This window comes from Esox lucius, chromosome 16 (genome assembly GCF_011004845.1).
Source record: "Esox lucius isolate fEsoLuc1 chromosome 16, fEsoLuc1.pri, whole genome shotgun sequence".
NCBI classification, from domain to species: domain Eukaryota; kingdom Metazoa; phylum Chordata; class Actinopteri; order Esociformes; family Esocidae; genus Esox; species Esox lucius.
The window spans coordinates 18,594,597-18,620,182 of NC_047584.1; the positions used below are offsets into that span (position 1 = coordinate 18,594,597).

General features: G+C 43.9%; 1 protein-coding gene across 6 annotated transcripts in view; it reads right to left on the reverse strand.

The window, feature by feature from the left end:
- Positions 1-10,080: 10,080 nt before the first annotated feature.
- The window catches only part of tanc1b (tetratricopeptide repeat, ankyrin repeat and coiled-coil containing 1b), a 142,156-nt gene continuing 126,650 nt past the window's right edge, over positions 10,081-25,586 (reverse strand). For 3 of the 6 annotated variants that reach the window (XM_029125838.2, XM_020054922.3, XM_034286718.1), the window contains 9 exons: positions 19,392-19,525; positions 19,155-19,278; positions 17,140-17,315; positions 16,196-16,328; positions 15,223-15,252; positions 15,018-15,109; positions 14,036-14,182; positions 13,137-13,237; positions 10,081-12,965 (listed from right to left, as the gene is read on the reverse strand). In XM_029125838.2, coding sequence (XP_028981671.2) covers positions 11,333-12,965; positions 13,137-13,237; positions 14,036-14,182; positions 15,018-15,109; positions 15,223-15,252; positions 16,196-16,328; positions 17,140-17,315; positions 19,155-19,278; positions 19,392-19,525 — 2,570 coding nt within the window. In that variant the 3' untranslated portion in view covers positions 10,081-11,332. Of the gene's footprint in view, positions 12,966-13,132; positions 13,238-14,035; positions 14,183-15,017; positions 15,110-15,209; positions 15,253-16,195; positions 16,329-17,139; positions 17,316-19,154; positions 19,279-19,391; positions 19,526-25,586 lie in introns of those variants that run through there. The other 3 variants (XM_010890827.4, XM_010890826.4, XM_010890824.5) reach the window with 3 other exon arrangements.

Here is a 25,586-nt window from a genome sequence, read left to right on the forward strand (position 1 = left end):
TCACATAAAATCATCACTCCTCCATCCACACGTACCAGAGCTATTTTGGCCAGATCGCCAAGGAGGCAATTGTGAATGACTTGGATAGAGAGGGCGAAGGGGAGGGAGGTGTGTGGAAAAAGCAAACAGTGTCACGTTAATGAGAAATACCTCCAGTTGTCTGCGCTGTTATCACTCAGCTGCCTAATGATGGGAAATGGAAAGCATGAGGTGTCATTAGCAAGCGTAGCGCACAGCACTTTGCATTCTATCTTAGCTATACATGAAAAATGATAGCCGCTCACACAATGTCGTGTGAAGGTTGCCTCTGCGTAGGCCAGAAAAACACAACCTTGTTGGGGGAGGGAGGCTCAGAGGGAGGCTGATAAATATTCCCAAAGGATGTAAATGTGATTAAAGCCCTGTTGATAAAAAGAGGATGCATAGCCGGGGCCTTGTCGTTTATCTCTGCGTTCTGGAATGAGTGGTCATTTGCTATCAGCACCGAGGGGAGGGTCCTCTGTGTTTGGAATGTCTAGGAAGTGTTTGTGTGGATCTGATAAGTAGTATTGCAGGACACGGGTGGGGTGAGCGGGACAGACTCAAAGAGGGAACTTGTGGGAAGGCCTTTTCTCCCTTTCCCGTGTTTGTCTGTGTTTCCCAGGAACAGGAAGCAGGCTGCCAAGTCACTGCAGGGCTGGTGAGCGACTGGAGCGAGGAGGATGTCCGACTGACTGAGGGTGTGGAGCCCTACTTAGCAAACAACATGGACGCCACTCAGAGAGGAGGCCTGGAGACTCTGGTCTCAGGGCTGAGCATTGGGAAGGACACATGGCCCCCCGAGGAGAGCGTTCATAACAGTCATGGTGGAGTTAGTGGAATGAAGAACCCACCAAACCACACGCCTTTCACAGGTTTGTAGTTCCAACTGATTCTGTCCCAGCCATTGCTGAGCCTGATCTCTGGTTTGAAGCGCCACCAGCCACCACAGTGTGACACTCAAGCCTGACATATGTTGAAGGGACACAGGAGGGACCCATAGGATTTACTGTATTACACTCTATTACGGTCTGTTTCTATTGGAATGGAATGTCAGCCACAGAGGATCTGTCTGGGTTCTAATCTTCACACACTGCTTCCAAAATCAAATTGTAATCTGCTTCGCGGCCGTCAAGCTGTGAAATTTCTTCCTGTCAATTGTCCCATCGGATATTACTTGCTTATGTAATTTGCTTGAGACAATTTCCTATAAGGCATCAGATAACCTTAGATGTGAAAAGATTGAGATAATCCTTCAGAGAATTGTATTTTGGGATTTGGACAGAACAGAGGGTCTTACATTTGCCTTGATATGCTATTACCTCAACCATCTATGCCAGAGAGAACATTGTATGTTTTCTTCTGTGTGTTTGCTGTTATATGATTTAAATAGATTGAGATAAAGACTAAATCTTTCTGAAACAGTATGCATCATTACCAGAGAATCAGGACTGAGGACACAAACAATGCTTAAATCCACTGTCTGTTCCACTGTGCACACTAACCGACTGTAATATTTCCTGAAAATGATGTTTGTGGATACACAAGGAAATAGATTAGATTATCACTGTGCTTCATGAAATATTAATGAAAGGATATTTCATATACACAGACATTGTTCACAACATCTCTACAGAGGCAAAGGTGCAGCCACTTGGTACAGAACAGGATGGATATGTGCTCTCTACAATACTAGCTTGTTTCAGGGCCTTCTGCCTTCAATCTTGCTTTCAACATGTAAAAAGCATGACTTAGCCAGTGAAGAACTTGCAACTTTTTGGCCCTGAGAACCTTGTTTGTAGCTATGGCAGTGTTTTTGGGGTCATCGTTCTGTTGCATGATGAAGTACTAGTTCAGTTACAGTGGCAGCCATACATACCCAAAAAATAACATCCCCTCCATCACATTTCACAGATGAGGTTGTATGCCAGTTCATTTTTCTCCTGTTTTTGAGGCTAACTAGTGTTTTTGCACTTTGCAGTCCAGCCTAGTTTGCCTAGAATAGCCTTCTGGAGATGGTAGTAACTGAGACATCCACACCTACCTTCCGAAGAGTGTTCCTGGTCTGTCTGTTTTTATGTCTTGTTTTCATTGTAAGCATTATTTGGGCATCCTCTGTAGAAGGCCATTGCTGAGCTCACCAGTGCTTCTTAATGTACCTAACAGTTGATTTTGGCACGCTTAATGTTTTGGCTGTCTTTGATCAATTTATTCAAATGTATCTCCTTCATGATGATGCCGGAGTACAGCTATAAGATGCTACACAGCATATAACTTCTAGGGTATGTTAACGATTAAGAAATATGGTATGCGTGGTAATCACCTTGTTTGCTGAAAAGCAAGCAAATATAAAGTTGTGCATAGTTGAGTAAATCCCTTACCCATGTTAGTTAATTGACTGACTAATGGGTTCAGCGAGTCTGATTGGAAGAGTACATTTTGATGGAGCACATTTCCCCACCTCAGTCCCCTTAGGGAGTTTTGTGATTGCAGTGGCCCTATCTGTTGTGTTGTATCTGCACTAGGCTTTTCTCCAATCACATTTGTTTTCTCAGGGGACCCCTTTGCATGATTGCAGGTGTTAGCTAATTAATTAAATCTACCAAGACGCTGAAGTCATCATAACCTAGTGCCATAATCCCACTGATGTGTGGCGGGTGACGTGGTTTCTGTCTTTGCTGCACCAACAGACCCAGCTTCCGTCTGTTCCTTACCTCATCACTGGTTTGTGTGTTTGGGTATTTGTGTGTGTGTGTGTGTGTGTGTGTGTGTGCGGATGCGTTACCACAGAGTGAGGAGGCAGTAGTCAATGATATTACAGAGCATTTCATATGTCTGAGCAGATCTAATAATAGGGAAGATGATCCATCCCTTGGTTTCCATTCTGTTCCCTGCAGAATGGGCCCGTCAATAAGGTTGTCTACCGACTGCAGCTCAGTGCTGCTCCACAGAGGCCTTTTCTGAATCATCCAAATTGCAGCCATGGAAATATCTGGCAAGGACTCTGCCTCATCCTGCCAGTGAGCTAGGGTGATGTTCTTCGAAATGTGGCCTGTTGGCACCTCTAGTTGACATGCTGTTCAGGTAACCGCCAGGGAACCTCATATCTGTGGTCCTGGAGATACACTATTCTAACCCATTCCATTGTGCAACAATCATTTATGAATTAAGTTGTTATTGAGCAGTGGTTGCTCTGTGGTTGCTTAGTGTCAAGTGACAGCTCAGGTTGTCCTGGTAACCGTCTCTTCCTGTGGAACATTCCAAGTTCCATCAGTGACAAAGTCTTTAGTACAAATCGTCAATCTCCAGCTGTTTTGAAAGGTAGAGCTTAAAAACAATCTTCTGACTGTGACCTATCAGTCTTCTTTGTTTCTGTGAAGATGGATGATGGAGAGTCCAAGTTAGATTTATGCATCTGTCTCTTATCATGGAGAGGCAGCAGAAATGAGGCCCATTTTTTGTGAACAGTAGATACTGGTTGGGCTCCTACTGGACTTATGCTACCTTTTCTTCTTCCCACATTGTGTTGTTTGTTATTATGCCTTATTATATTAGGTTATATCTGTGATGTTGTCTCATGTTAAAAATGTTGTCGACCAGTAGATTCCGCAGTCATGCCTGTTACATTCACCCAGTAGCACATATTTACAAAGGCCTATAGAAGCACTGACATGGGCGATCAACGACGTTTACGTAAATGTTGCCTCGAAGTACAACCCGCTTTTCAGTATTACCATAAATATGTATCTTTCAATGTTGTTTTCTGTAGTGTGTGGGTCTGCATAGTAAAGTTTGGAGGATGGTGGGGGCTCTGTAGGCGTGTTGACAGGACCAGATGCCCCAGATAATTTCCTCTGTCCAATTACCAGAGCGGTGATGAAGGACCCTGTCATAGCTGCAGTTGAGGGAGTGGGAATAAATACCTGTCCTTATTCATCAGTGCTAATGTAACCTATTTGTTAAAGGGATAGACATAGTTCATCCTAGATTCATATTTTGGTGAAAATCCGCTTACCATGAGTTGTTTTTTAAAGTCCATTATTCGCCTGTGTCCCAGCCTGGAATTCGCATTAGCGGAAACCTACTTCAAACTAAGACTATACTGGTGTTGTTAACCTCAAATAATCTGTAAATGTTGCATTCCTTGAAATAATGTTCGCTATGTAAATAAAATTTTGAACTGAACTGATACTTTCTAACGATCAGGTTTCTTCACAATGGTATCACTAAGCGTTTTTCATGTTTCTTCGTAACTTTATTAACAATCCGGAAGAACCACTTAGTTGCTAGTTACCGTTGACATCATTGCCGAGAATAGGGCTGTGTACGGTGGATTCAGAAAATAGTCTTAGTAGTGCCAGTTTGAAGTCACAAAATTCCACCAGCTGTTTTGTCAGTATTCAGTCAAAAGAATCGATGCTAGCCAGACAGATTACTGGATTTAGTGAAGTGTTTTTGAGTTATTTTCCGCTTGCAGTGAAGTTTCAAGTTTTGAATAGGGCGATGCTGCTAATTCCAAGATGGGACAGAGGTATTGTTGTGGAACTGACTCCATGGGCCTTCAACTAAAAGCTACTCTCAGGGTAAGCGAAATCTCATCCAAATATGAATCTAGGTCAAACTATAGGTTATAAATGTTGTTTTTTTTGTCTTTACCGTAACCTGATACTACACTTAAAATAATGAGCATGCCTTAGTTTCTTATAGACTCCGTGCACCAGCGTAGTGAGGAACTTCCGCTTTTGTCTAGAAGTCGGTATTGCAGTTTCCGGTTTACTTACTAATACTCATCCGCATTAGTAAACACCTAAACTCACAACAAGATGAGTGATGCTGTTGTACGGAAAAAAAGAAATATAATGTACGTGACTCATTTAAGTTTCAAGGTACAAGTGGGGCATCTTTTTTATCAGGAGAATGTCCTCTTTTTAATAAAATATGGCTTGCGCCATTCAATGACTTTAAAGACTAGAAATAGTCAGAAAAGGCGATTATTATTTTTTTAGATATACTTCCACGTAAGGCAGGTTTAAGCGCAATTAATACCATATAGGACCAGATGTTTAATTACTTCCTATGCCAAGTTGTTATTTTTCAGTTTCGTTGTGAAATGAGGTTACAGTAGTAAAATAAAAGAGGAGACCTGTTTTGGTGCTTTTTTGAGGCTATGGAATTTTCGTTTCAATTCACTTGCTATGGGGACGCGCTAGCGTTCCAGCTCAGCCAGCGTTCTTTTGCCGTTTTTGAGGCTAGGGTGAATTTTTATGCGTTCTATTGTCCTGCCTAATACTACACTAAAAAGGAACACGTCGCTAACTAGCTTAGCCGATAGCCGGCCGGCACACCACAGTAAACTACTTACCCTCGATATGTAGAGTTTGAATCCCCTGTTCCACTTGCTTGTTGGAGCAGGGGATCAGGCATCAACAATTCGATGGACATCACTAATGCTTATTTTATGCATGTCTTGGAGACATCTACTAAAAACTGAAATTTTGGGCGAGGCGGGTGATCGCCTTAAGTAAACCGGAAACTGATATGCCGACATCTGGCTAAAGGGGAAGTTCGTCCATACGCTTGTGCACAGAGCCTATTCAAGTACGTAAATGTCAGATGTATAAAATTAGTAAACATCCGCTGATGAATATTTTTATTGAGCGATCATTGACAGTTGGATGAAGAGGGGGATAGGCAGGAAGGCAGGCAGACAGTCACTCACTCACGGGCCGCGTCCACTAGGCGTTTAGCATTTTCGCTGTTCGGGAAAAAATTCTGGTTTTTACAGCATCCATATTAGGAACATTATCATTCGTCCCCAGAAACTCCGTTCTTCCTTCTACTCAGTCATCACCCCTCCATCGGTCAAACGTCACCCCTCCCTTGGTCAAGTATCCGCTGTCGCCTTATCAAACATCACCCCGATTAAGCTTTTATCCTCCCCTTGTCAATCGTCAGTCCTCCCCTTGTCAATCGTCAGCCCTCCCCTTGTCAATCGTCAGCCCTCCCCTTGTCAATCGTCAGCCCTCCCCTTGTCAATCGTCAGCCCTCCCCTCGTCAATCGTCAGCCCTCCCCTCGTCAATCGTCAGCCCTCCCCTCGTCAATCGTCAGCCCTCCCCTCGTCAATCGTCAGCCCTCCCCTCGTCAATCGTCAGCCCTCCCCTCGTCAATCGTCAGACCTCCCCTCATCAATCGTCAGACCTCCCCTCGTCAATCGTCAGACCTCCCCTCGTCAATCGTCAGCCCTCCCCTCGTCAATCGTCAGCCCTCCCCTCGTCAATCGTCAGCCCTCCCCTCGTCAATCGTCAGCCCTCCCCTCGTCAATCGTCAGCCCTCCCCTTGTCAATCGTCAGCCCTCCCCTCGTCAATCGTCAGCCCTCCCCTTGTCAATCGTCAGCCCTCCCCTTGTCAATCGTCAGCCCTCCCCTTGTCAATCGTCAGCCCTCCCCTTGTCAATCCTCAGCCCTCCCCTCGTCAATCGTCAGCCCTCCCCTCGTCAATCGTCAGCCCTCCCCTCGTCAATCGTCAGCCCTCCCCTCGTCAATCGTCAGCCCTCCCCTCGTCAATCGTCAGTCCTCCCCTCGTCAATCGTCAGTCCTCCCCTCGTTAATCGTCAGTCCTCCCCTCGTCAATCGTCAGTCCTCCCCTCGTCAATCGTCAGTCCTCCCCTCGTCAATCGTCAGTCCTCCCCTCGTCAATCGTCAGTCCTCCCCTCGTCAATCGTCAGCCCTCCCCTCGTCAATCGTCAGCCCTCCCCTCGTCAATCGTCAGTCCTCCCCTCGTCAATCGTCAGTCCTCCCCTTGTCAATCGTCAGCCCTCCCCTTGTCAATCGTCAGCCCTCCCCTCGTCAATCGTCAGCCCTCCCCTCGTCAATCGTCAGTCCTCCCCTCGTCAATCGTCAGCCCTCCCCTCGTCAATCGTCAGCCCTCCCCTCGTCAATCGTCAGCCCTCCCCTCGTCAATCGTCAGCCCTCCCCTCGTCAATCGTCAGTCCTCCCCTCGTCAATCGTCAGTCCTCCCCTCGTCAATCGTCAGTCCTCCCCTCGTCAATCGTCAGTCCTCCCCTCGTCAATCGTCAGTCCTCCCCTCGTCAATCGTCAGTCCTCCCCTCGTCAATCGTCAGTCCTCCCCTCGTCAATCGTCAGTCCTCCCCTCGTCAATCGTCAGTCCTCCCCTCGTCAATCGTCAGTCCTCCCCTCGTCAATCGTCAGTCCTCCCCTCGTCAATCGTCAGCCCTCCCCTCGTCAATCGTCAGCCCTCCCCTCGTCAATCGTCAGTCCTCCCCTCGTCAATCGTCAGTCCTCCCCTTGTCAATCGTCAGCCCTCCCCTTGTCAATCGTCAGCCCTCCCCTCGTCAATCGTCAGCCCTCCCCTCGTCAATCGTCAGCCCTCCCCTCGTCAATCGTCAGCCCTCCCCTCGTCAATCGTCAGCCCTCCCCTCGTCAATCGTCAGCCCTCCCCTCGTCAATCGTCAGCCCTCCCCTCGTCAATCGTCAGTCCTCCCCTCGTCAATCGTCAGTCCTCCCCTCGTCAATCGTCAGTCCTCCCCTCGTCAATCGTCAGTCCTCCCCTCGTCAATCGTCAGTCCTCCCCTTGTCAATCGTCAGTCCTCCCCTTGTCAATCGTCAGTCCTCCCCTTGTCAATCGACATCAGCGATCCCCTTAGTAAAGTATCAGTCAAAAGTGTACGATTTTTCCCAGCCAATAAAACGAGCACAAACACGGAACTATTATCAAATGGACTCAATACAGAAGAGGTGCTAGCTGGTGTAAGGTAAGATCAATTAGAAAATTATGTTTTTGCACTTTCATAATCGCAAAATTATTGAAATACTTTAATATATTTGCTTAGCTAGATTCATTATATTCAGTTTAGCCGTTCTGCTAAATAATGTTATCTTAAATGAATCTAGCTAAGCAAATATATAAAAGTATTTCAATAATTTTGCGATTATGAAAGTGCAAAAACATAATTTTCTAATTGATCTTACCTTACACCAACTAGCACCTCTTCTGTATTGAGTCCATGTGATAATAGTTCCTAGTTTGTGCTCGTTTTATTGGCTGGGAAAAATCGTTTTTCATAAATTACTGAAAACTATTTCAAATGGATTTGTTCCTTAATATTCTGAGAAGTACAGTAATTTAGTGTATTATGCTATGCATAATATATTTATATATTATTAAGTAAATGTAACTGTTATAAGAATTGAAATGTCACTTCTACCATGTATTTGTATTGTAGATTGTTTAGGACAGGTCCCAGGTGCACACGGTCACATGACTCACATGCAGTTTGTTTGCCCACAAACTGTGGAATGTATTCCACCAATGTATTTTTCCCCATATATCACTGTTTCTTCAGTCTGATCCAGTCTTTAGAATTTACAGTTCACCAATCAGACTTGCCTTTTTCACTTTTGGAACCACGATAAACAGCGTGTTGTTGACATTTGAATGTTAAAAATGAGTACGGTAACGTGTCAGCTAGAATCATAACTGCAGAAAGAAGGGTGTTGAGTAACAGTCAATGATGAACTGATACGCATGAATAATCACTAATGCCTTACCCTAAATCAAGCCAAATTTGTACAATGTGATTCCTGATCATCGGTTCATTGCACTGTTCTGTTATATACTATTGACTAAATGAGGGTGATTAACCATAAATGAGTGATAAGATATGTCATATGGGCAGGGATGCACCATCTGGTTTGCACTCTGCCATAAAACACAACATAATTAGATATATTGTATGCCTGTGTGTCTAGTAAATTACATCTTTACATTTTTGCAAAAAGATTTTGTTGGAATAAACTAACCTGGATTCTGAGTAGCGTGTCTAATGCATTAGTGTTATACACCTGTGGCTATATTGTATTGCTGCGCTTTGCTTGGTCTCAGGTTAACTGTACATTACCTTTACAGGGCATTGGGTAAAGCATAACTTCGTTTATTTAAAAAATGTGTCTGTCTAGAGGGCCTAAGTATACGTTGCTAATTCAGAGCTAATAGCGAGCCTTATCTTGTTTGCTCAAGATTGAGCCTATATCTATCTGGAATCAAAAGAAAATTCACATGAGCCTGCCATTATCCATTTAAAGAAAGACAGGAGAATGGACTTTGTTTTAAAATTATGATCATAATGGTGAGTGGACTTTTTTTCATTTACAGCTTGATTTTAAATGCAATGTGTAAAATATTATTTAAACTTTACATCACTGGTTGTGTGGTAAAAACAAAGGTAATGACTTTGCAGTTGGAAGTACTGGGTATATGACATTTCATGTTGCAGTGTATTTTTTATTGTTGCATGAAGGAGATAGAACACTGAATATAGTGCACCTTTTTTCTCTCTGACAGCATATCCTGTCTGTGGTCTTGAGTTGACACAGTGTAAGTTGTCATTTAATTTATTCCGCCTCTATTTGAGTGACTGTATTGGCAAATGTTACTTTGAAACGACAACTGTATTTTCTTCTAATGTTCTTGTGATATTTGCAACCGTTTGTACAAGTGCTGCTTTTGTGAGCCACAGTCGAGGCGTGGCTTAGGACCGTTTGACTGTTATCAAAGAATTGCTTCTCCTACGGTCTGCAAAAGTTCTCAAGTCATGCTCTGTATACACAGGCATCCAAATTCTCTATCTACATGTATGACATCAGATTATTTTCCGCTACTGAGGGCCTAGCTCCAATAGTCACGGTTCGCCACTGGTTGTTAGGCAATGTTTTGAAAGTGTTTTAGTGACAAGGCCTGGACATTAATATCCCATGGCCGTCTCAAGGGCTCAAACCAACTGGATACTTGTGGGAGATTCTGAAGCGCCTGAGACAGCGTTTTCCACCACCAACTCCAAATTACTGTATTTCTTGTGGAATAATTATTTGGCATATCTCTAATCCGTCCAGTTCAAGAAACTTGGAACTTATATGTTTCTTCAACGCCAGGGTGCACTGAAGTTCTGGTGGGTTGTGGTGGACCAGCAGTATGTTAGCGTTTCCTTAATCTTGGCTGATGTCTGTAGGTTAAACTGTACGTTCTCTTATCCCTGCTACAATGAGAGCCAGTAGGCCTGTGTGTTTTCTCAGTGGGACTTTATTTTCCCATGGTGGGTATGGCAGTTATGTTCTATTACAGTACGTGATTACGGGTAACACAGCGCACAGTACTGAAAACATGGCAACCATTGCAAATAACATACATAATCAAATATTATCGATGGCGCCACGCTCCCCCAACTTTTTTTTTTGTATAGATTTTTATTTCTGAGTCTTTATTATAAACTGCAATTGTGGCATGCACTTAAACCAATAACAGAGCTTATTATTGAAATCGTAAAATGCCTTAGTAGCTGTGCAAAAATAACTATGTAAAATATATTGCTTTTACAATTAACCAAGCCAAAGGCGCTGTAAATAAATTAAACTAGACAGCTACAACAAGCAGATACATAGGATTTAGTTTTAACGTTATTGAACAATTCATAGAATGTACAAACATACAGTATAAACAAATACATTTTCTTTTTAGCCTTTAACACCATCTGAACCAAATTGTGCATTAAATCAAACTCAAAATACACAATGTTTCAATACACTGAAATGCACCTTCACTCAAAAGAAGGAAAAATACATATTTATACTGTATATACACAACATGAGGATCTACAACATCCTTCTTAGAACCAAGGAATGTCCATCTCAAACACATATCTCTTAAAGGTTCCATAATTCTGACTCCAGCACCACTGACATGATGAACACAGTTCATATCCCACTGGATGCATCCTAAATGTCACCCTCTTCCCCATGAAATGCACTTCATTTACCACTATAGGAAACATGGTTCCATTTGGGATGCAAATACTGTCTTCTACTCAACCTTGAAAAATTCATTAATAACATGGTATTGTATTATATAACATTGTATAAGCACTTTACTTAAAGGCCTATGTTATGTGTAAAGTGCTGTCACTGTTTTGTCTATTAGTACATGCCCAATGACTGTCTCAGTGCAATGTCTCCAGCTGAATGAGAGGGAGCATGTGGTCCCGTAACAGAGGCAGACAGCCGTATTCATTACTAGGAAAGAAAAAAATCTGCTCTCATACTATTTCAATCAAAATACACTGCCTGTGGTGGATATTCACAGGGGAAACAAACACAGTTTGCATACTTCTTCAAACGTTTAGACTTATAACACCATTTTGTAGATGGGCTGGTAAAACTTGAGCTATCTCTCTGTTTATTAGTTTGTGAGCTGAGTGCCTTTGTGTGTCTATGACTGTGGAGAGAGGGGGAGATACAAATATCCCTACACATTGGACTCTATGAATGATCGCTTTGGTTTCATTGAAGCTACGTGCATGGCGGGATTTTCTCGGCCTAAGCTCGGCTGTTTGGATTTACTGTCCACGAAAGCGTGCGATGGCATAGCCAGAGCTGGCTTGGATTCCTTGTAGCAGGTGGCTGCTTGGCAGAACTTCTCTGCAAATTCCTTTGAGTGCATTCCGTTCTGCAGGTTCCCCAGAGCACCCTGGGACGGGGTTTTCAGCTGCTCGTGGTAATTGCTCCCGGTTTTACCATACGGTAGCTCACAGTTTGACCCTGCCACCTGGAGGCCCATGGACTGGCACACCATTCCGTCCGTAGAGTGACTCTGCCAGCTGCGGAGGACACCGGAGGGGGGCTGCTGCAGACCCTGGTGGGCCTGGAGCCCTTGGTGCTGCTGGAACTGTTCCCGCTGCTGTTGTTGCTGTTGAAGGAAGCGTGCCGTCTTGTCCATGACCCCCATGAAGGGCCTGGGTTTCCACTCGCTCGTACCTCCCTGGGCCTGGCTCTGCTTGGCTTTGTCTGCAGTGGTCTTGGTGCGCACGTCGGGGCCCTGCAGCTTGCCGCTGTCGGACAGACTACCGCTGGAGGCCAGTGAGCTGGTGGAGCTGGACACCCGGATGCTGCCGCCTCCTCCCTGGGAGATCCCATTGCCCCCACACTCCTTTCTGAGATCCTGGCCCGGCCCAGAAGAGTTGTGACCCTGAGGAGATGTCAGAGGTTCCAGAGAAGACACAGAGTGGGCTGAGAGTCGGTCCTGGGCTGTGCAGGACGAGGAGTAGGACAACTGGGATGAATGCAGGGAATCGCTCTCCCTGTCACAGTGGTAGCTCAATGCCATATTCTGGGACTGGGAGGCTCCAGATATGGACAAGCATTGCTCCGTGTAGACCGGCTCATCGGGAGGGGGCGGTAGAGGGCTGATGTCGATGCCTAGCCCCGGCCCTGGCTTCAGCATGCTGGACATGTGACGGCTGGGGAGGGGGCTGGACGGAGCATACTGGGATTGGGACTTGGCTCCAGACGAGCGGCCACCGGTCTGTAGGGAGCTCATATGCTGGTTGGTTTTGACTATCTGGGCTTGCTTTGTGGGCTGGAGGACCAGGCCGTGCTGGGCCATTGGCTCCCTGGGCTCCCTGGGGGGGTAGCGGTGGTGGCTCAGCCTGCCAGGACCGGAGAGGCCAGAGGGGGGTGAGCCAGGCCTGGGACTCTGCTGTGGATGCTGCTGGGCGGTGAGGTTCAGGGAGTCAGGCAAAGTCCTATTCAGGGAGTAAATGCTCTGTGACCAGGGATCTCCTCTATCTCCCCCGTCTGGCCGCTCCTCCTCCTCGTCCACATCATTCAACACCTGAGGGCTTTGTCCATCCAGACCTCTACCCACAGCCAAGCTGTGGTCTGACACCTCCTCCTCCTCCTCCTCCTGGTGTTCGTGGTCAGAGTGGTGGTTGTTAGGAGGCTGGCTGGGCAATCCCACGGCCCCCTGTGGTTTGGGCTGAGCGGCGCGCTGCATCTGCTTACACTCCTCCTCCACACGGGCGAGCAGCCGCCGGATCTCCCGGTTGTTGGGGCACAGCTTAGCCGCTTCGTAAAGGTCAGCCATGGCCGCCGTGAACTGCCTGTGGAGGGACGTGGGGAGGGAGGCAGAAGAAGACAGAGAGTTAAGTGGGTTTTGGAAAATGCTAGGGAAAACCCAAATCCCATTCTCACATTTCAAACTAACAACAGCCCCTGAAAGAGCTCCTTGGGGGTGTTATTTATCCTTGAGTTCTCCAGGCGAATAGCTTTACCTGCTGCTCCTCTTGGCTCGGGCACGGGCGTAATAGGCCTCGTATGATTTAGGTTTCAGCTCCAGGGCCTTTGTTGCAAACTCCTCAGCCATACCGAAATCCTGTTGCGAGGGGAAGATCAATATGATTAGCCAATGCAGGGAAGTGAAAATGCATCTGGTCCCAGGGGCCAGCTTTCTACCTTTGCCTGGGCCTTCTGATCTAAAAAATTCTTGTTTCCTCTCCCTGATTGTTTGCGGCAACAAGCTGACATCAGCCTCACAAATGACTACAAGCATACTATCATTTACGGACTTCTGCACGGTTTATAATTTAGCCTCAAGTGGCTCAATCAGACTCACTCAACTGGAGAACTTAATCTCTTTAATTCTGTCCATATAGTTGATAGTATTACTTATGACTGTTCCTAAGAGCATTGTTGTAGTTTATGGCACATTTCATCCATCATAGTGCTGGAACACCAATTGGCTTGAAATTGTACTGTGGGGCTCTTTAAGTGCTGTCTACTATTCCCTAACAACAGCCATACTTCTGTCTCTGAAATCATTTATTGTACAATACGTTTTGACTACCATTTCCAAAGTAATCTGGATTTCAGCTATCAGATGGGGGTAAATACATAAAAACAGTACGAGTAGAAAAGGAGCCTCTATTTAAGCCAATAATTTTGTCAGTTTCTTTCCCCCATTCTATTTCTATGCCCTTACCCCTATCTGATAGGTATAATCCAGAGAGATAACAGTTGACATAAACAGAGCCCTATTGTGTGTATATTCTGTTCATAAATACAAGAACAACATTTAACACATATCCTGTCATCTGAACAGAACTCATTGAGAACCAGTGATCCGAAGGGCAGCGTTAGTGGACTGAAGGAGGATAGAGGTGGCCGAGCGTACATTGGTTTTCCTGCGACAGCGAGAGAGGTTGAGGTACAGAGACACCCTCAGCTCTTTGAAGGCCTTCAGGTCATCGCCGAACCCATCCCTGGGAAACTTCCTTAGAGCATACTGGTACCTCTGGGCTGCCTCTTTCATCTTCCCCTTCTGAAGGAGAGACATTGAGGGGGGATGGATGGAACATGGAATAAGGGAACAGGTGAGGGGAGGATGAAGGGAAGGAGAGAGAGGGGAAGGGAAGGAAGAAAAAGAGAGTGGGGTGGTTGTCAGATATTGGCCCAACCCAACATGCTTTCTGCAGCTCTCCCTCCCACCTTCGTCAACCACACAGAGGTTCCACCTGAGCGGATTGTCCTTTCTGCCACAAAACTCAATCTTTTAAATGTCATGGATCAATCATGGCTCCGAGGGTGAGCGTGCCGTGGCACCACCCATTCATCTCTGTCGCGTCGCACTGAGCTGCTCAAAATATCACTCATTATGTTGTTTTTCTCTCAACCAAACTGCAGTGGCCAAGCATTCTCATTCTGTACAAACAGTCCTTCAAATAGCTGATCAATTCGATGACATCAAAAACATTTGAAACAATTTGGTGGATGTTTGTCTTCTTTCACACATGTATCTGTGTGTGAATTGGATGGATAATTTTTTGCGTCTTCCCACAACAACCTTGAAGAGTTGGGTCACTGCTGTGGTTAGCTATTATCAGTATCAATAGTGACCTGGTAGTAATCAGTGTTAAGTGCCTTGCTCAAATGCACTTCAACTGATTTTTCACACTAACATTCTTTCGGTTACTGGCCCAATGCTCTGTTAGGCTACCTGCTGCTGTCACCTTGTACATAACTGTCTTTAACCCGAAAATATTATTATCTCCCATTCCCTTACATTTAACAATACATACACAGTATATAATGTCTTTGTTTAGAAGCATTAAGCTACGCCATAACAGTTTAATATTTAGTTAGTGTCAATGCCATACCTTGTAAAGCAGATTCCCCTCTTCCATTAACTTCTGCAGGAGAATAATTAGGATGTCAGGCTTGGATGTAGCCATAGCCCAGGCTGCATTACCTGTTGGACCACGGGTGCAGACACACACACAGTTACACCACTATTCCTCCCCAACGCATGGACTATATTCACTAGGATATTGGTAACAAGGTAAAGTTACCTAAAGATTGTACCTGATCGATCATAAGGCGATGTTCTGTAGCCTTACGGTTACATTGAAAGCAGTTAAGAAGGGAAAAAGGATGAAGGATTGAAAGAAGGGAGGATGGAGGGAAGGAATCAAAAGTTCAGAATATAAAAATGATGGACCTTTTCAAACTTAGACGGGCTAATATTTTCTGCTTTTGCATTGACCATTATGTCCTGCACTGATAATACTGAGAGCTTGTTGGTGGATATAATGTACCTATAACTGCATTGATAAAATGATGATTTGCTAGTTGTAAAGGTCATTCGGATGTTAGACTGATAGCATTCTGTGCTAGAAGCAGGCTACACTTCTAGCAAAGCAAGAGGATAAGAAGGTTGAAGGTATTGGCCATTAGCTCATTCTGGGTGAGGGGCCTGGCTGGCGTACAAATGTAAAATGAGGCAGATAAGCTCCTGGGGGAGAAAACTCAGTGAATGTCATTTAAGTGATAAGTCACTTTCTCAAATTAGCCTGCCGGCACACCTTGGGGAGAAAAGAAACTCAAACACAGAGAGAGGAGAGAGACAGAGAGAATGAGAGTCACATAGAGGAAGCAAGACACAAAATGAGAATTCTGGTAGAAATTGGTTCAGTGTCATTGCCCTTCAATTTAGCACTGAGCATCAATTAAACCAGGAGTTGGTCTACCCAGACTCCATGGCATTAGCCTCATCTTATTTAGCGGAATTAGAGACACTCAGCTGGAAGCACAAATCAGCCTTTTCTCATGACTAACATTACTGGCATCGTAAAGCCAGAAACTGTCCTTTGTTGTACATTGTGAAAAGTATAGATAGCATTCACTGAATGAACAGGGTAAGGAGTATGTAGAAACATACAGATCCTCTGTGTCAGTTTTATCCCCCATATTTTGCGACGTGGGAGAGTAAAAGATTGAGATGTGTCCTCTGAGGCAATTTGGGACCCTCGGACACTGTGGGAATGACTGAACTTACCCAGTTTAGCGCCCTTTTTCAGGAGGGTTACCACTACCGACGTGTTCCGACAACCAATCGCCCGGTCCAACGGCCTCATGCCACTGCAGTCCACATGCTCTATCACCGCTCCTCTCTCTACCAAGTAATGGACCTACAGCAACAGGAACATCAGTCAGAACACACACACACGCTCTAAACTCTCATCCAGTCAGAACACACACACACACACACACACACACACACACACACTCTAAACACTCATCCAGTCACAACACACACACTCTAAACTATCATCCAGTCACAATACACACACCCTAAACATGCATCCAGTCAGAACACACACTAAACACTCATCCAGTCACAACACACACTAAACACTCATCCAGTCACAACACACACACTCTAAACTCTCATACAGTCACAACACACACACTCTAAACTCTCATACAGTCACAATACACACACTCTAAACTCTCATACAGTCACAACACACACACACTCTAAACACTCATCCAATCACAATACACACACACACACACACACTCTAAACACTCATCCAATCACAACACACACACTCTAAACTATCATCCAGTCACAACACACACACTCTAAACTCTCATACAGTCACAATACACACACTCTAAACTCTCATACAGTCACAACACACACACACACACACACACTAAACTATCATCCAGTCACAATACACACACACTAAACTATCATCCAGTCACAATACACACACTCTCTAAACAGTTATACAGTCACAACACACTCTAAGGTCTTATAGATTTGTAGTAGCCCAATTCTGGGGAATGTGTGTCCCATAAAGATTGTGTTGGGCATGACAAGATTTGTCCTGGGCCTAACTAATGGCCAGGTGTAGTGAGATAGATTTAGACTGTGTTTGTCTTCCTGTCTGTCCTTCTGCTCTTCCACCTGACTTTTTGGTGATCACTTACAATCTCTGCATCTCCGTAGAAGGCAGCAAGGTCCAGCGGAGTCCGCCCATTCTTGTCTGTGTGGTCTATGACTGCACCCTTCTCCACCAGAAACTGCACAACGTTCTTATGTCCCTTCAAACACGCCCAGCTCAGGGGCGTTAACCCTTCCTTGTCCATCGAAGTTAATGATGCACCTGGGAAACATGGAAAATATTCAATATCACATTCATCACAAACCCCCTTCATTTTACCAGGCACCTCAATAACCTTGATGTTTCAGTGTAACTAGTGAGCATATTGAATGTAGATGTAGTGACAGAAAAGAGCATTCTGTACTATTTGAAAATTTACACACTGAACATATAGTGAAGCACTTTGCACCTTTTTTATGTTTGCATGCTCAATGCAATTCCCTGAACACCAACGTTAGTGTGTACTGGCGTTCATTGATCTTGACTGAAGGATTTATATACCCCTAAGCCAGGCAATACATGACACCATGCCAAGTCTACATGACATGATCTTATTAAACATAAGATGAGTGTTTATAGCAAATTATAAACGGGTGGATTGAATCATAAACGCTTATTGGCTAATAGTGGCGCTATATGAGACTGTAAATCACTGGCATGACATTAAGTTCTAAATATTTATATTTTCTCATGCCTTTTCTTCTTCACAGGACAAATAAGTGGGGACTGAGAGAGGATTTTGGGTGAAAGCTGTGGTGCAGCAGTGCATGTGTTCTGTAGGCAATGGTTAGACACCCGGACCATGCTAGGTTAACTTAACGTTTCTAACTGCAACCAGTTTATAATGGCAATAATTGGAATCCCAAGGGTTGTGGTATGTTGCCAATATACACTGTCAAGTGCTGCGCCCAGCCACTCTGCAATGTACAGGGTATATTGGCCATAGACTACACCCTCATGTGCCTTATTGCTGAAATACCGTCTAGTCTAGAATGTGATTCAATTATACATTTGATTGTTTGTTTGTTTTTGTTAAGGAAAGTTTATATTTTAGATGAGTAGGTTTAGTTTATCAAAGCTACTAGGTACTGGAAAACCTTTATAGTGTCCTTTGAAAGTGCTTGAATTTGACATTTTGAAAACATATACAACCCCTGGGTAGGATCGTCTTTAGCAGATAGGTGACTTTAGCAGATTGTGCGAAGGACGAATAAGAAACATAGAGACAGTCTGCTGTCTAGCCAATCTCCTTGCTCAAGCTCCACAGCCTCAGCTCTAGTAATCATTACAGAGGAAGAGGGGCTATTCTTCCAACCAAACCAAATTACATTTGTTTTAGAGGTGTTCAATACAAGGTTAAGGGCAGAGAAAGCTTGCTGGATACTAAGGCAAGAGTTGTTATAGAGTGCCTAACACACGTTCAGGGGAGTGGCCAGCTGTGTGTAATAGTGTATCATCTGTATTTTAGTGGATTGAAGAGCTTCCTACTATTTATGCTGCATGCTATTCATGTAAATACAAGAAGTGTGCAGCCTAAAATTGAGCCCTGTGGTACTCCCCTGATGACAGGCAGGGGCTAAGACAGCAACTGTTCTGACTTTAAACATTGGAAAGAGAGATTTAACAAACCAGGCCACTGACATCTCAGAGACACCAGTACCCTTTAGCCGGGCCACAAGGCCAGAATGGTCTACCATGTCAAAGGATTTCTCAGGGTCAATAACAATAGCATACAACATTGCTTTGTGTCAATGGCAGTGCCTCATTTAAGACCTTTAGGGGTTTGGAACAAGATTCAGGGTTCAGGGTTAGTCACATTTGATTGGCTAGGAGTTGAGGAAATGTTGGATGGACAAGGAGATGTGGCTGAGTCAAATGGTATCTAGGCTTGATGAACTGGTTATTAAAGATCTCAGTCATACGGTCAACTCCATATTCAATGTTTATTCGATACCCACCTTAACTCAATGAACCGCTCAATGTAGAAATCTGCATGATATCTGGTTGCCCTGGTCTTCATTTGAACCACAGCCATTATCAAACCTAGCATCGTTAACTCACCCTTTGACAGCAGGAAGTCGGCAGTGCTCAGATGGCCTTCGCACGCCGCCACCATGAGCAGTGTCCGTCCCTGTTTGTCACTGACGTTCACGTCAGCACCGTGCTGTAACAGCAGCTCTGCAATCTGAGACACACACACACACACACACACAGACTTAAAGTCTACATCCTCAGGGTGAGTCAACACAGTGCTTTTGATGTGTACTTGTAATTTGAGGCAGTGTGTGAGTGTCTCACCTGCCAGTGTCCCTGCCTGACAGCACAGAAGAGAGGGGAGACGCCCCTGCGGTTGACCTGCTGCACCACGGCCCCCTTCTCCAGCAGGAATCCACACACGTCCATCTTCCCCCGGCCAGCTGCTGCCGTCAGAGCTGAGGACAGGAGGGAGGTCAGGATAAGACGAGGGTCAGCGATGGTTCTCCCGCGTCCTTGGAGAAACTGCTTCTGCTACTACTGTTACTCCAACACACACCAGCATATGGGCTGACTCGATTAGGAGAAGGTTTCCTCCCTTTCAGCATGTGGCTTACCAACCCACAATCCAGTTGAAAACATATTGACTTTATAGATTGTTTTCTCAGGGATGATTTATACTTCATTAGACAATAAAGTGGGGGTAGATAGCGGAGCATTGGGCTGATAGAGCAGTGGGCCAGATTAGAACCCATACTGCAGCAGAGAATATATAGCAATTGTTGTACATTCACTGAGTGCCACCAATAATGAACTAAAAAGATGTGAAAATATGTGTCTGAATGTTGAACAGAAAACATGTCCAAACAAAGCTGTTATAAATAATATTTTGATTGTTTATTGCAAATGAAAGTGGAAAACCAAGCATAGTCATCTCCTGGAATGTTGCTATGTGCAACACCATATTACCTGACGAACACTAACAGTAACACAGGACGTGTGGCCAGGACATTTGGCAACACCATATTACCTGACCAACACAAACAGTAACACAGGACGTGTGGCCAGGACATTTGGCAACACCATATTACCTGACCAACACAAACAGCAAGGCAGTAAGTCAGGATGTTCACTCAGAAACATTCACAGACATACATACAGTGATAACACACACACACAGCTCTGGAGTAGTAAAGCCACAGTGGCATACTCATGCCACAGACAAGAGGTCTAGCTTATTATTGTTTAAGGCACTACTCTTATGTAGCCCACAGGCCTAAAACTAATACTCAATACTAAACGGAAGAATCTGGTATTTGTTGTATATACATCCAGATAATAAAAAGACAAAATTAGGCAAATAGAAAAAATAAATAAATAATAATCATTATAAAATAAATAAAATGCCTGGAGCATACTGGACACCTATTCAGACAAAAACACAATCAGTTGGAAATAATTTGACATTTTAATGCAATTGGCCAAATACTGATTATTATGTGTGTTGCTAAATCCGTTGATAATGTATCCTGATTGCTCCCCATTCCAAAACAACTCCACTGGGAAAGAGAGAGTGAGACAGAGAGAGAGACTAGTTGTTGTCTCTGATTCACCTCAGGAGAGAGAACAAAAGCCCTTGCCTGTCTCTGAGTGACATCATCCATCCGCATATAAGGGTGAGTGGAAGGCCATGACATTATGGCACAACCATAATCAATATAGAATAACATCTCAGAGCAGACCCACACTATTACACAAAGCACTATTTTTATGGCTATGTTTACACAGGCAAACCAAATCTGATCTTTGTTTTTTCTCCCACTAATTGTTCTTTAAATCAATCAAATCATCTCTGAATAAAATATGACACGAAATGAGCAGCTGATGGGATAATCAAAAGACCTATTAGGCTGTTTACACAGGAATCTAAGTCTGACCTAATTTCTACTAATTTGTCTTTCGACCAATCAGATCAGCTATTTAAAAAAAGACATAATGTAAAAAGAGCTGATATGATTGGTCCACAAAAACTATTAGATTTTGCCTACTGGCAAATGCAGCTGAAGGGAGCTGGGTTGCCTGTGGATTCTGCTGCATCGGTCTATCCCCCAACTCTGGACCCAATATGGCCGACTGGTTGGGCCCTTTCTATCTTTCTACATTAACTGTCTCCCATTCTGTACTTTTAATGGTCAAAAAATAAATACAAATAAAATAACTGGGCTGTGTGTGCCTTTGAGATCAGCTGGCTTCAGTGATGAATGAGACGTGTGAAAACTATGATAGATCTAATTGTTGTAATCCTGAAATAATTTTTTTTACGATCCGGGATTTCTTTTTGACCTGCTGCAAACTTGACCTGCTGCAAACCTGTCACAAATGGAATATTAGGAAATGAGTACCAAGGGCTCTGTCTGCATCATACTTTAAAGGCGCTATAGAGGACATGTGGATCAATCTCATTCCTCTCAGACCTTATATAGCTAGCTAATGCAATGCATTTGAGCTCTCTCTCTGATCTCACCCTTTACTGCGCCAATTCCATTTCACTCCTTCCAACCCAACCGCTTTCTGAGCCAGGCAGATTGATATTATAGTCATGTTCTGTAATGTTCCTCCTTTTTCCTTATGATCTACCTCTCTCTGGTCTGTCCCAACAATACTGCTGGAGGAAGGGGTTTTAAATCATTGGTTGATAAACAGACAGACAGGTCCTCTTCACAACCAAAGTAACCTAACCCAAGGATGGCTTATATTATGCACCAAAAGGACCCCAAAAAGCCCCAGTCAAAATATTAGAACAGAGAAAATAGGCGACATTTTGAGAGTCCAGAATACCAAGGTTATGACCTTGGCTTAGACTCAGTTCAGTCTCTATGGTTTTCTACTTCAGTATAAATATCAGGTTGTAAACATGCAATAGTAGCTAATCACTTATAATACAGCAGATTTTGCCATTAAATATGGAATTTTATGCAAGGTTAACTGGAGAAACCGGGTTGAAGGTGTACCATGAAATCTGTAACATACGACCTACTTCCTGACTATGGCATCATGGGAGTTGTGGTCTGTTTTTATGTAGGTCTAGGCCATTACAAGTTCACTTCACCAACATAGAAAGTAGAAAATGTAATTGTGGTGTACATCCTCCCACCTGGGACTGGCATTCTTGGTCCTGGTTTCAGGGCTGTGATTTCCACACTGCTCTACATACTCCATTAGAGAAACACACTGGCTTTCACACCCCTCAGGTAGAGATTAATGATTGATTGGCGAGACAAATGTAAATAATGAAACATAACCGAACACTTACAAGGCAAGCAACCAGATGTATATTGAGCAGAGCTTCCATGAGGGGAACATTTTATCATAATAAAAAAATTGACTCTTTTTTTAATTACAATTGGTGGGGGGGGGGGGGGGGGTGTGCATTTGGTACTACAGCCGGTGGCTCTACTGTATACTTCATGATAATGAGAAGTAGATCTCATTGTTTTACTGAGTGAAAATGTCAAGGCCGTAGCTCGACTTGGTAACTGCATTATTCATTTGTGGTCTGTGTCATATATCATGTACACAAATATTCCCTTTAACGGATGGAAAACAACCTCCATTTGACATTTTCTCCACACAAACCATATAACCAGAGAATAGTTATTCTATTGTATACCACTCCTGCCACTTTATTCATGTTGGAGAGCTGTTTGACAAAGAATACACCATCATCATCATCATCTTCAGCTAAATTAACTTTTGTCCTTCCCAGAGGTAAAGCCCCATCATTCTGAAAAGGGATTTTACACGATAGTGCTAACACACAGCCATAATCCTATCCCTCCTTATCCAAACAAAGTGCACTAGGTCGATTTGCATAAATATGTAATTTTTTCTCACAGCTGCCTTTAAAATATGAAATGACATTTCTTAGATAGTTTGTTAGCTGAGTGAATTTGTTCCGTGCTGAAGCTTTGTTGATGTCAATTTCCAGGACCATATGTCACCCCGGGTATTTGTGTCTAAATGAGTTGCCTATCTCTATATCAATACAGGCCTCTACACTGGATTAATAAAGCCTCAAACAGAAATTCACAGAAATGCTGCTGGGCTTATTTCAGTATGTTAAGGCCCCAAATACCTTTTTCTTTCTAGGTCGTATCTATAACATTTAACTACAGGTGCTCTTTTCTATATCCGTGTGATGGCGTCTTATTAAATTAGAACCCCATCATTCCTGTATAAGGGCACTGAATACAGCCATTTAAGTCAAGCTCTCAAGAGGTCAGGAGGAGGGCAGAGAAACGAAATCTCTTTATGTTGGCTAAAATCCCTCATTTCGATGAGTTTAAACCGCCACAGTGCACAAAATCTATAATATTGGCCTACTTTGACAACAAAGTGTTTCGGCACTTCTGAATGAGCCTAGAGCCAGGTGTTGCAATTATCTTCAAAAACATGTTAATTTGTGGCTGAGTTGGATGTTGGAGAGAGTCTCCCTGGTTTAGGTCTCTGTTGTTGTGCCTGGCGCCACGGGAACACCTATGACCTGCTATTGCATTAGCCTTTAATGGATGGGAGTCGGCAGGAGGGACGAGGCTATGATTTAACATCCACCAGGTAAATATGGGATCACAGCCACAGGTGGCACATACAGCATGGTATAACTCTGAGAACGAACACAAGCCTGACTACTATTATTCACAGTAATGGTCATGTCTACAGGGTCACCAGCTAAGGCCGCTGTGTAAATCTAGTGTTTAAAGCACGCCATACACCTCTGCCTACTACTTATGATGAGTTAGGATTATGCCTCTTGCACTACCATGTGATGAACACAGCCAATAAACTAGGACAGCAGGCCTCTGCCTTTTCTCTAAGAACGAAGTAGGCCTCTGAGTTTGTACTGGGACTCAACACAAATATTGGCATGCAGCAATGTGATGACGTAACAAGGTGCAACACTTGAAGCAGCACTTTTTGATAAGAAATGATTTCTGCCCAGGAAATGTGTTTTGCTGAAGCAGCGCTAGTAAGCAGCAGTAGAGTTGAGTAGAGTATGGGGAGGGCCTACGAACTCTGGTCAAAGTAGTGCACTATGTACAGCACTGTACAAAGGTCTTAGGCGCCTGAAAGTCAAACTAAAGTAATTTGCATAGTAAGGGTTTATTTGTAAAAAAAAAAATATCTATATTTGATATTTATGTATTTATATGAATATATATATTTATATATATTTTAAATTAAAACACACAAATAAACTACCTTAGTTCGATTCGCAGGTGCCTAAGAATTCTCCAGAGTTCTTCATGTAGTATGTAAATACAGTACTGTATAGGGTTTCATTTGGCGGGCAGCAGCCACTCTCCTCCTAGTCCTAATGGGCTGACCTACATCAGAGCCATTTGTTACTGCTTGGCTACACCACGGCTGCTATTCTGCTGATGCCACAGAGAGACAATTGTTCTCATTCTCTCTGAGCATTAGTCTGGTCATCAAATGAGCTGCCAGGATGATGAGGAGATGGGAACTTTTGGACCATTTGAATGCAGCTCAGTTTGTGATCACTAGGTTTTTTGAGCATGATCATATGCTATGGCCTATATGTTGGGCCTTACAAGTGAAGTTGTAAGACTTTGAAAGAGTCCAAGAGACATCTGATCGACAGACATTCACAGACATCTCTCTGTGTGCTGGTGGACTCTCATCTTTAACACACTACCGAAGAGGAAAAAATTTGGTAGTCTGTAGTTTGTTTCTTTTCATCTCCAGTGTTTAGCTTTTTACCAGAGGCCATGGTGATTATGAAATATAACAGGAATAATATGTAGAAATCAGTATTGCTGTGGGCCAGTGACACAACCCACTAGGTCTCAAACCATTTGATGCTGCTACACCCAGGGGCCTCATCTTTGTTTTATTTCAAATCCAATGTTCCCCAGAGATATATTTGATTTGTTCAGCAGTTACACATCGACCCTGATGAGTCAACAGACCCCTGCGATCAGAACATGTCCCAGATGGCATCCTGTACTATGTACAGCACTGCTTTGGACCACAGCCCATATAGGGAATAGGGTGAGATTCAGTCAAGATTTGGTTCCTTTATACTGCTGAACAAAAATACCGTAATCCTTCTCTGCAGTGCTTAGCGGTCAATGATTCATTTCAGATCTTTAACAGGAACTGAAACTCTGGTTAGCTCCATTTAGAGGAATATATGAGCAGGTGTGTGATAGTGGTAGGACCAGAAACAGGACAAATGGCCTGGCATGACCTAAATGGACAATATATTGTGCCAATGACTCAGCACTTGGACTGGACCGCTGGGAGCGATGCGTGTAATTCTGCTCTTAAGTAGAAAATCAGTCAGTTAGCTGGGCAGTTACAGGACGGCCAGGCGGCTCTCCATCTAGATAAAAGCCCAAGTGACCTAAGCAGAGACGTTTTTAAGGGAAGGTGACAGGGTAAATTTGAGAGGCTTTACAACAAAAAATGACCAGGGTGAATGTGAGGGACTACACA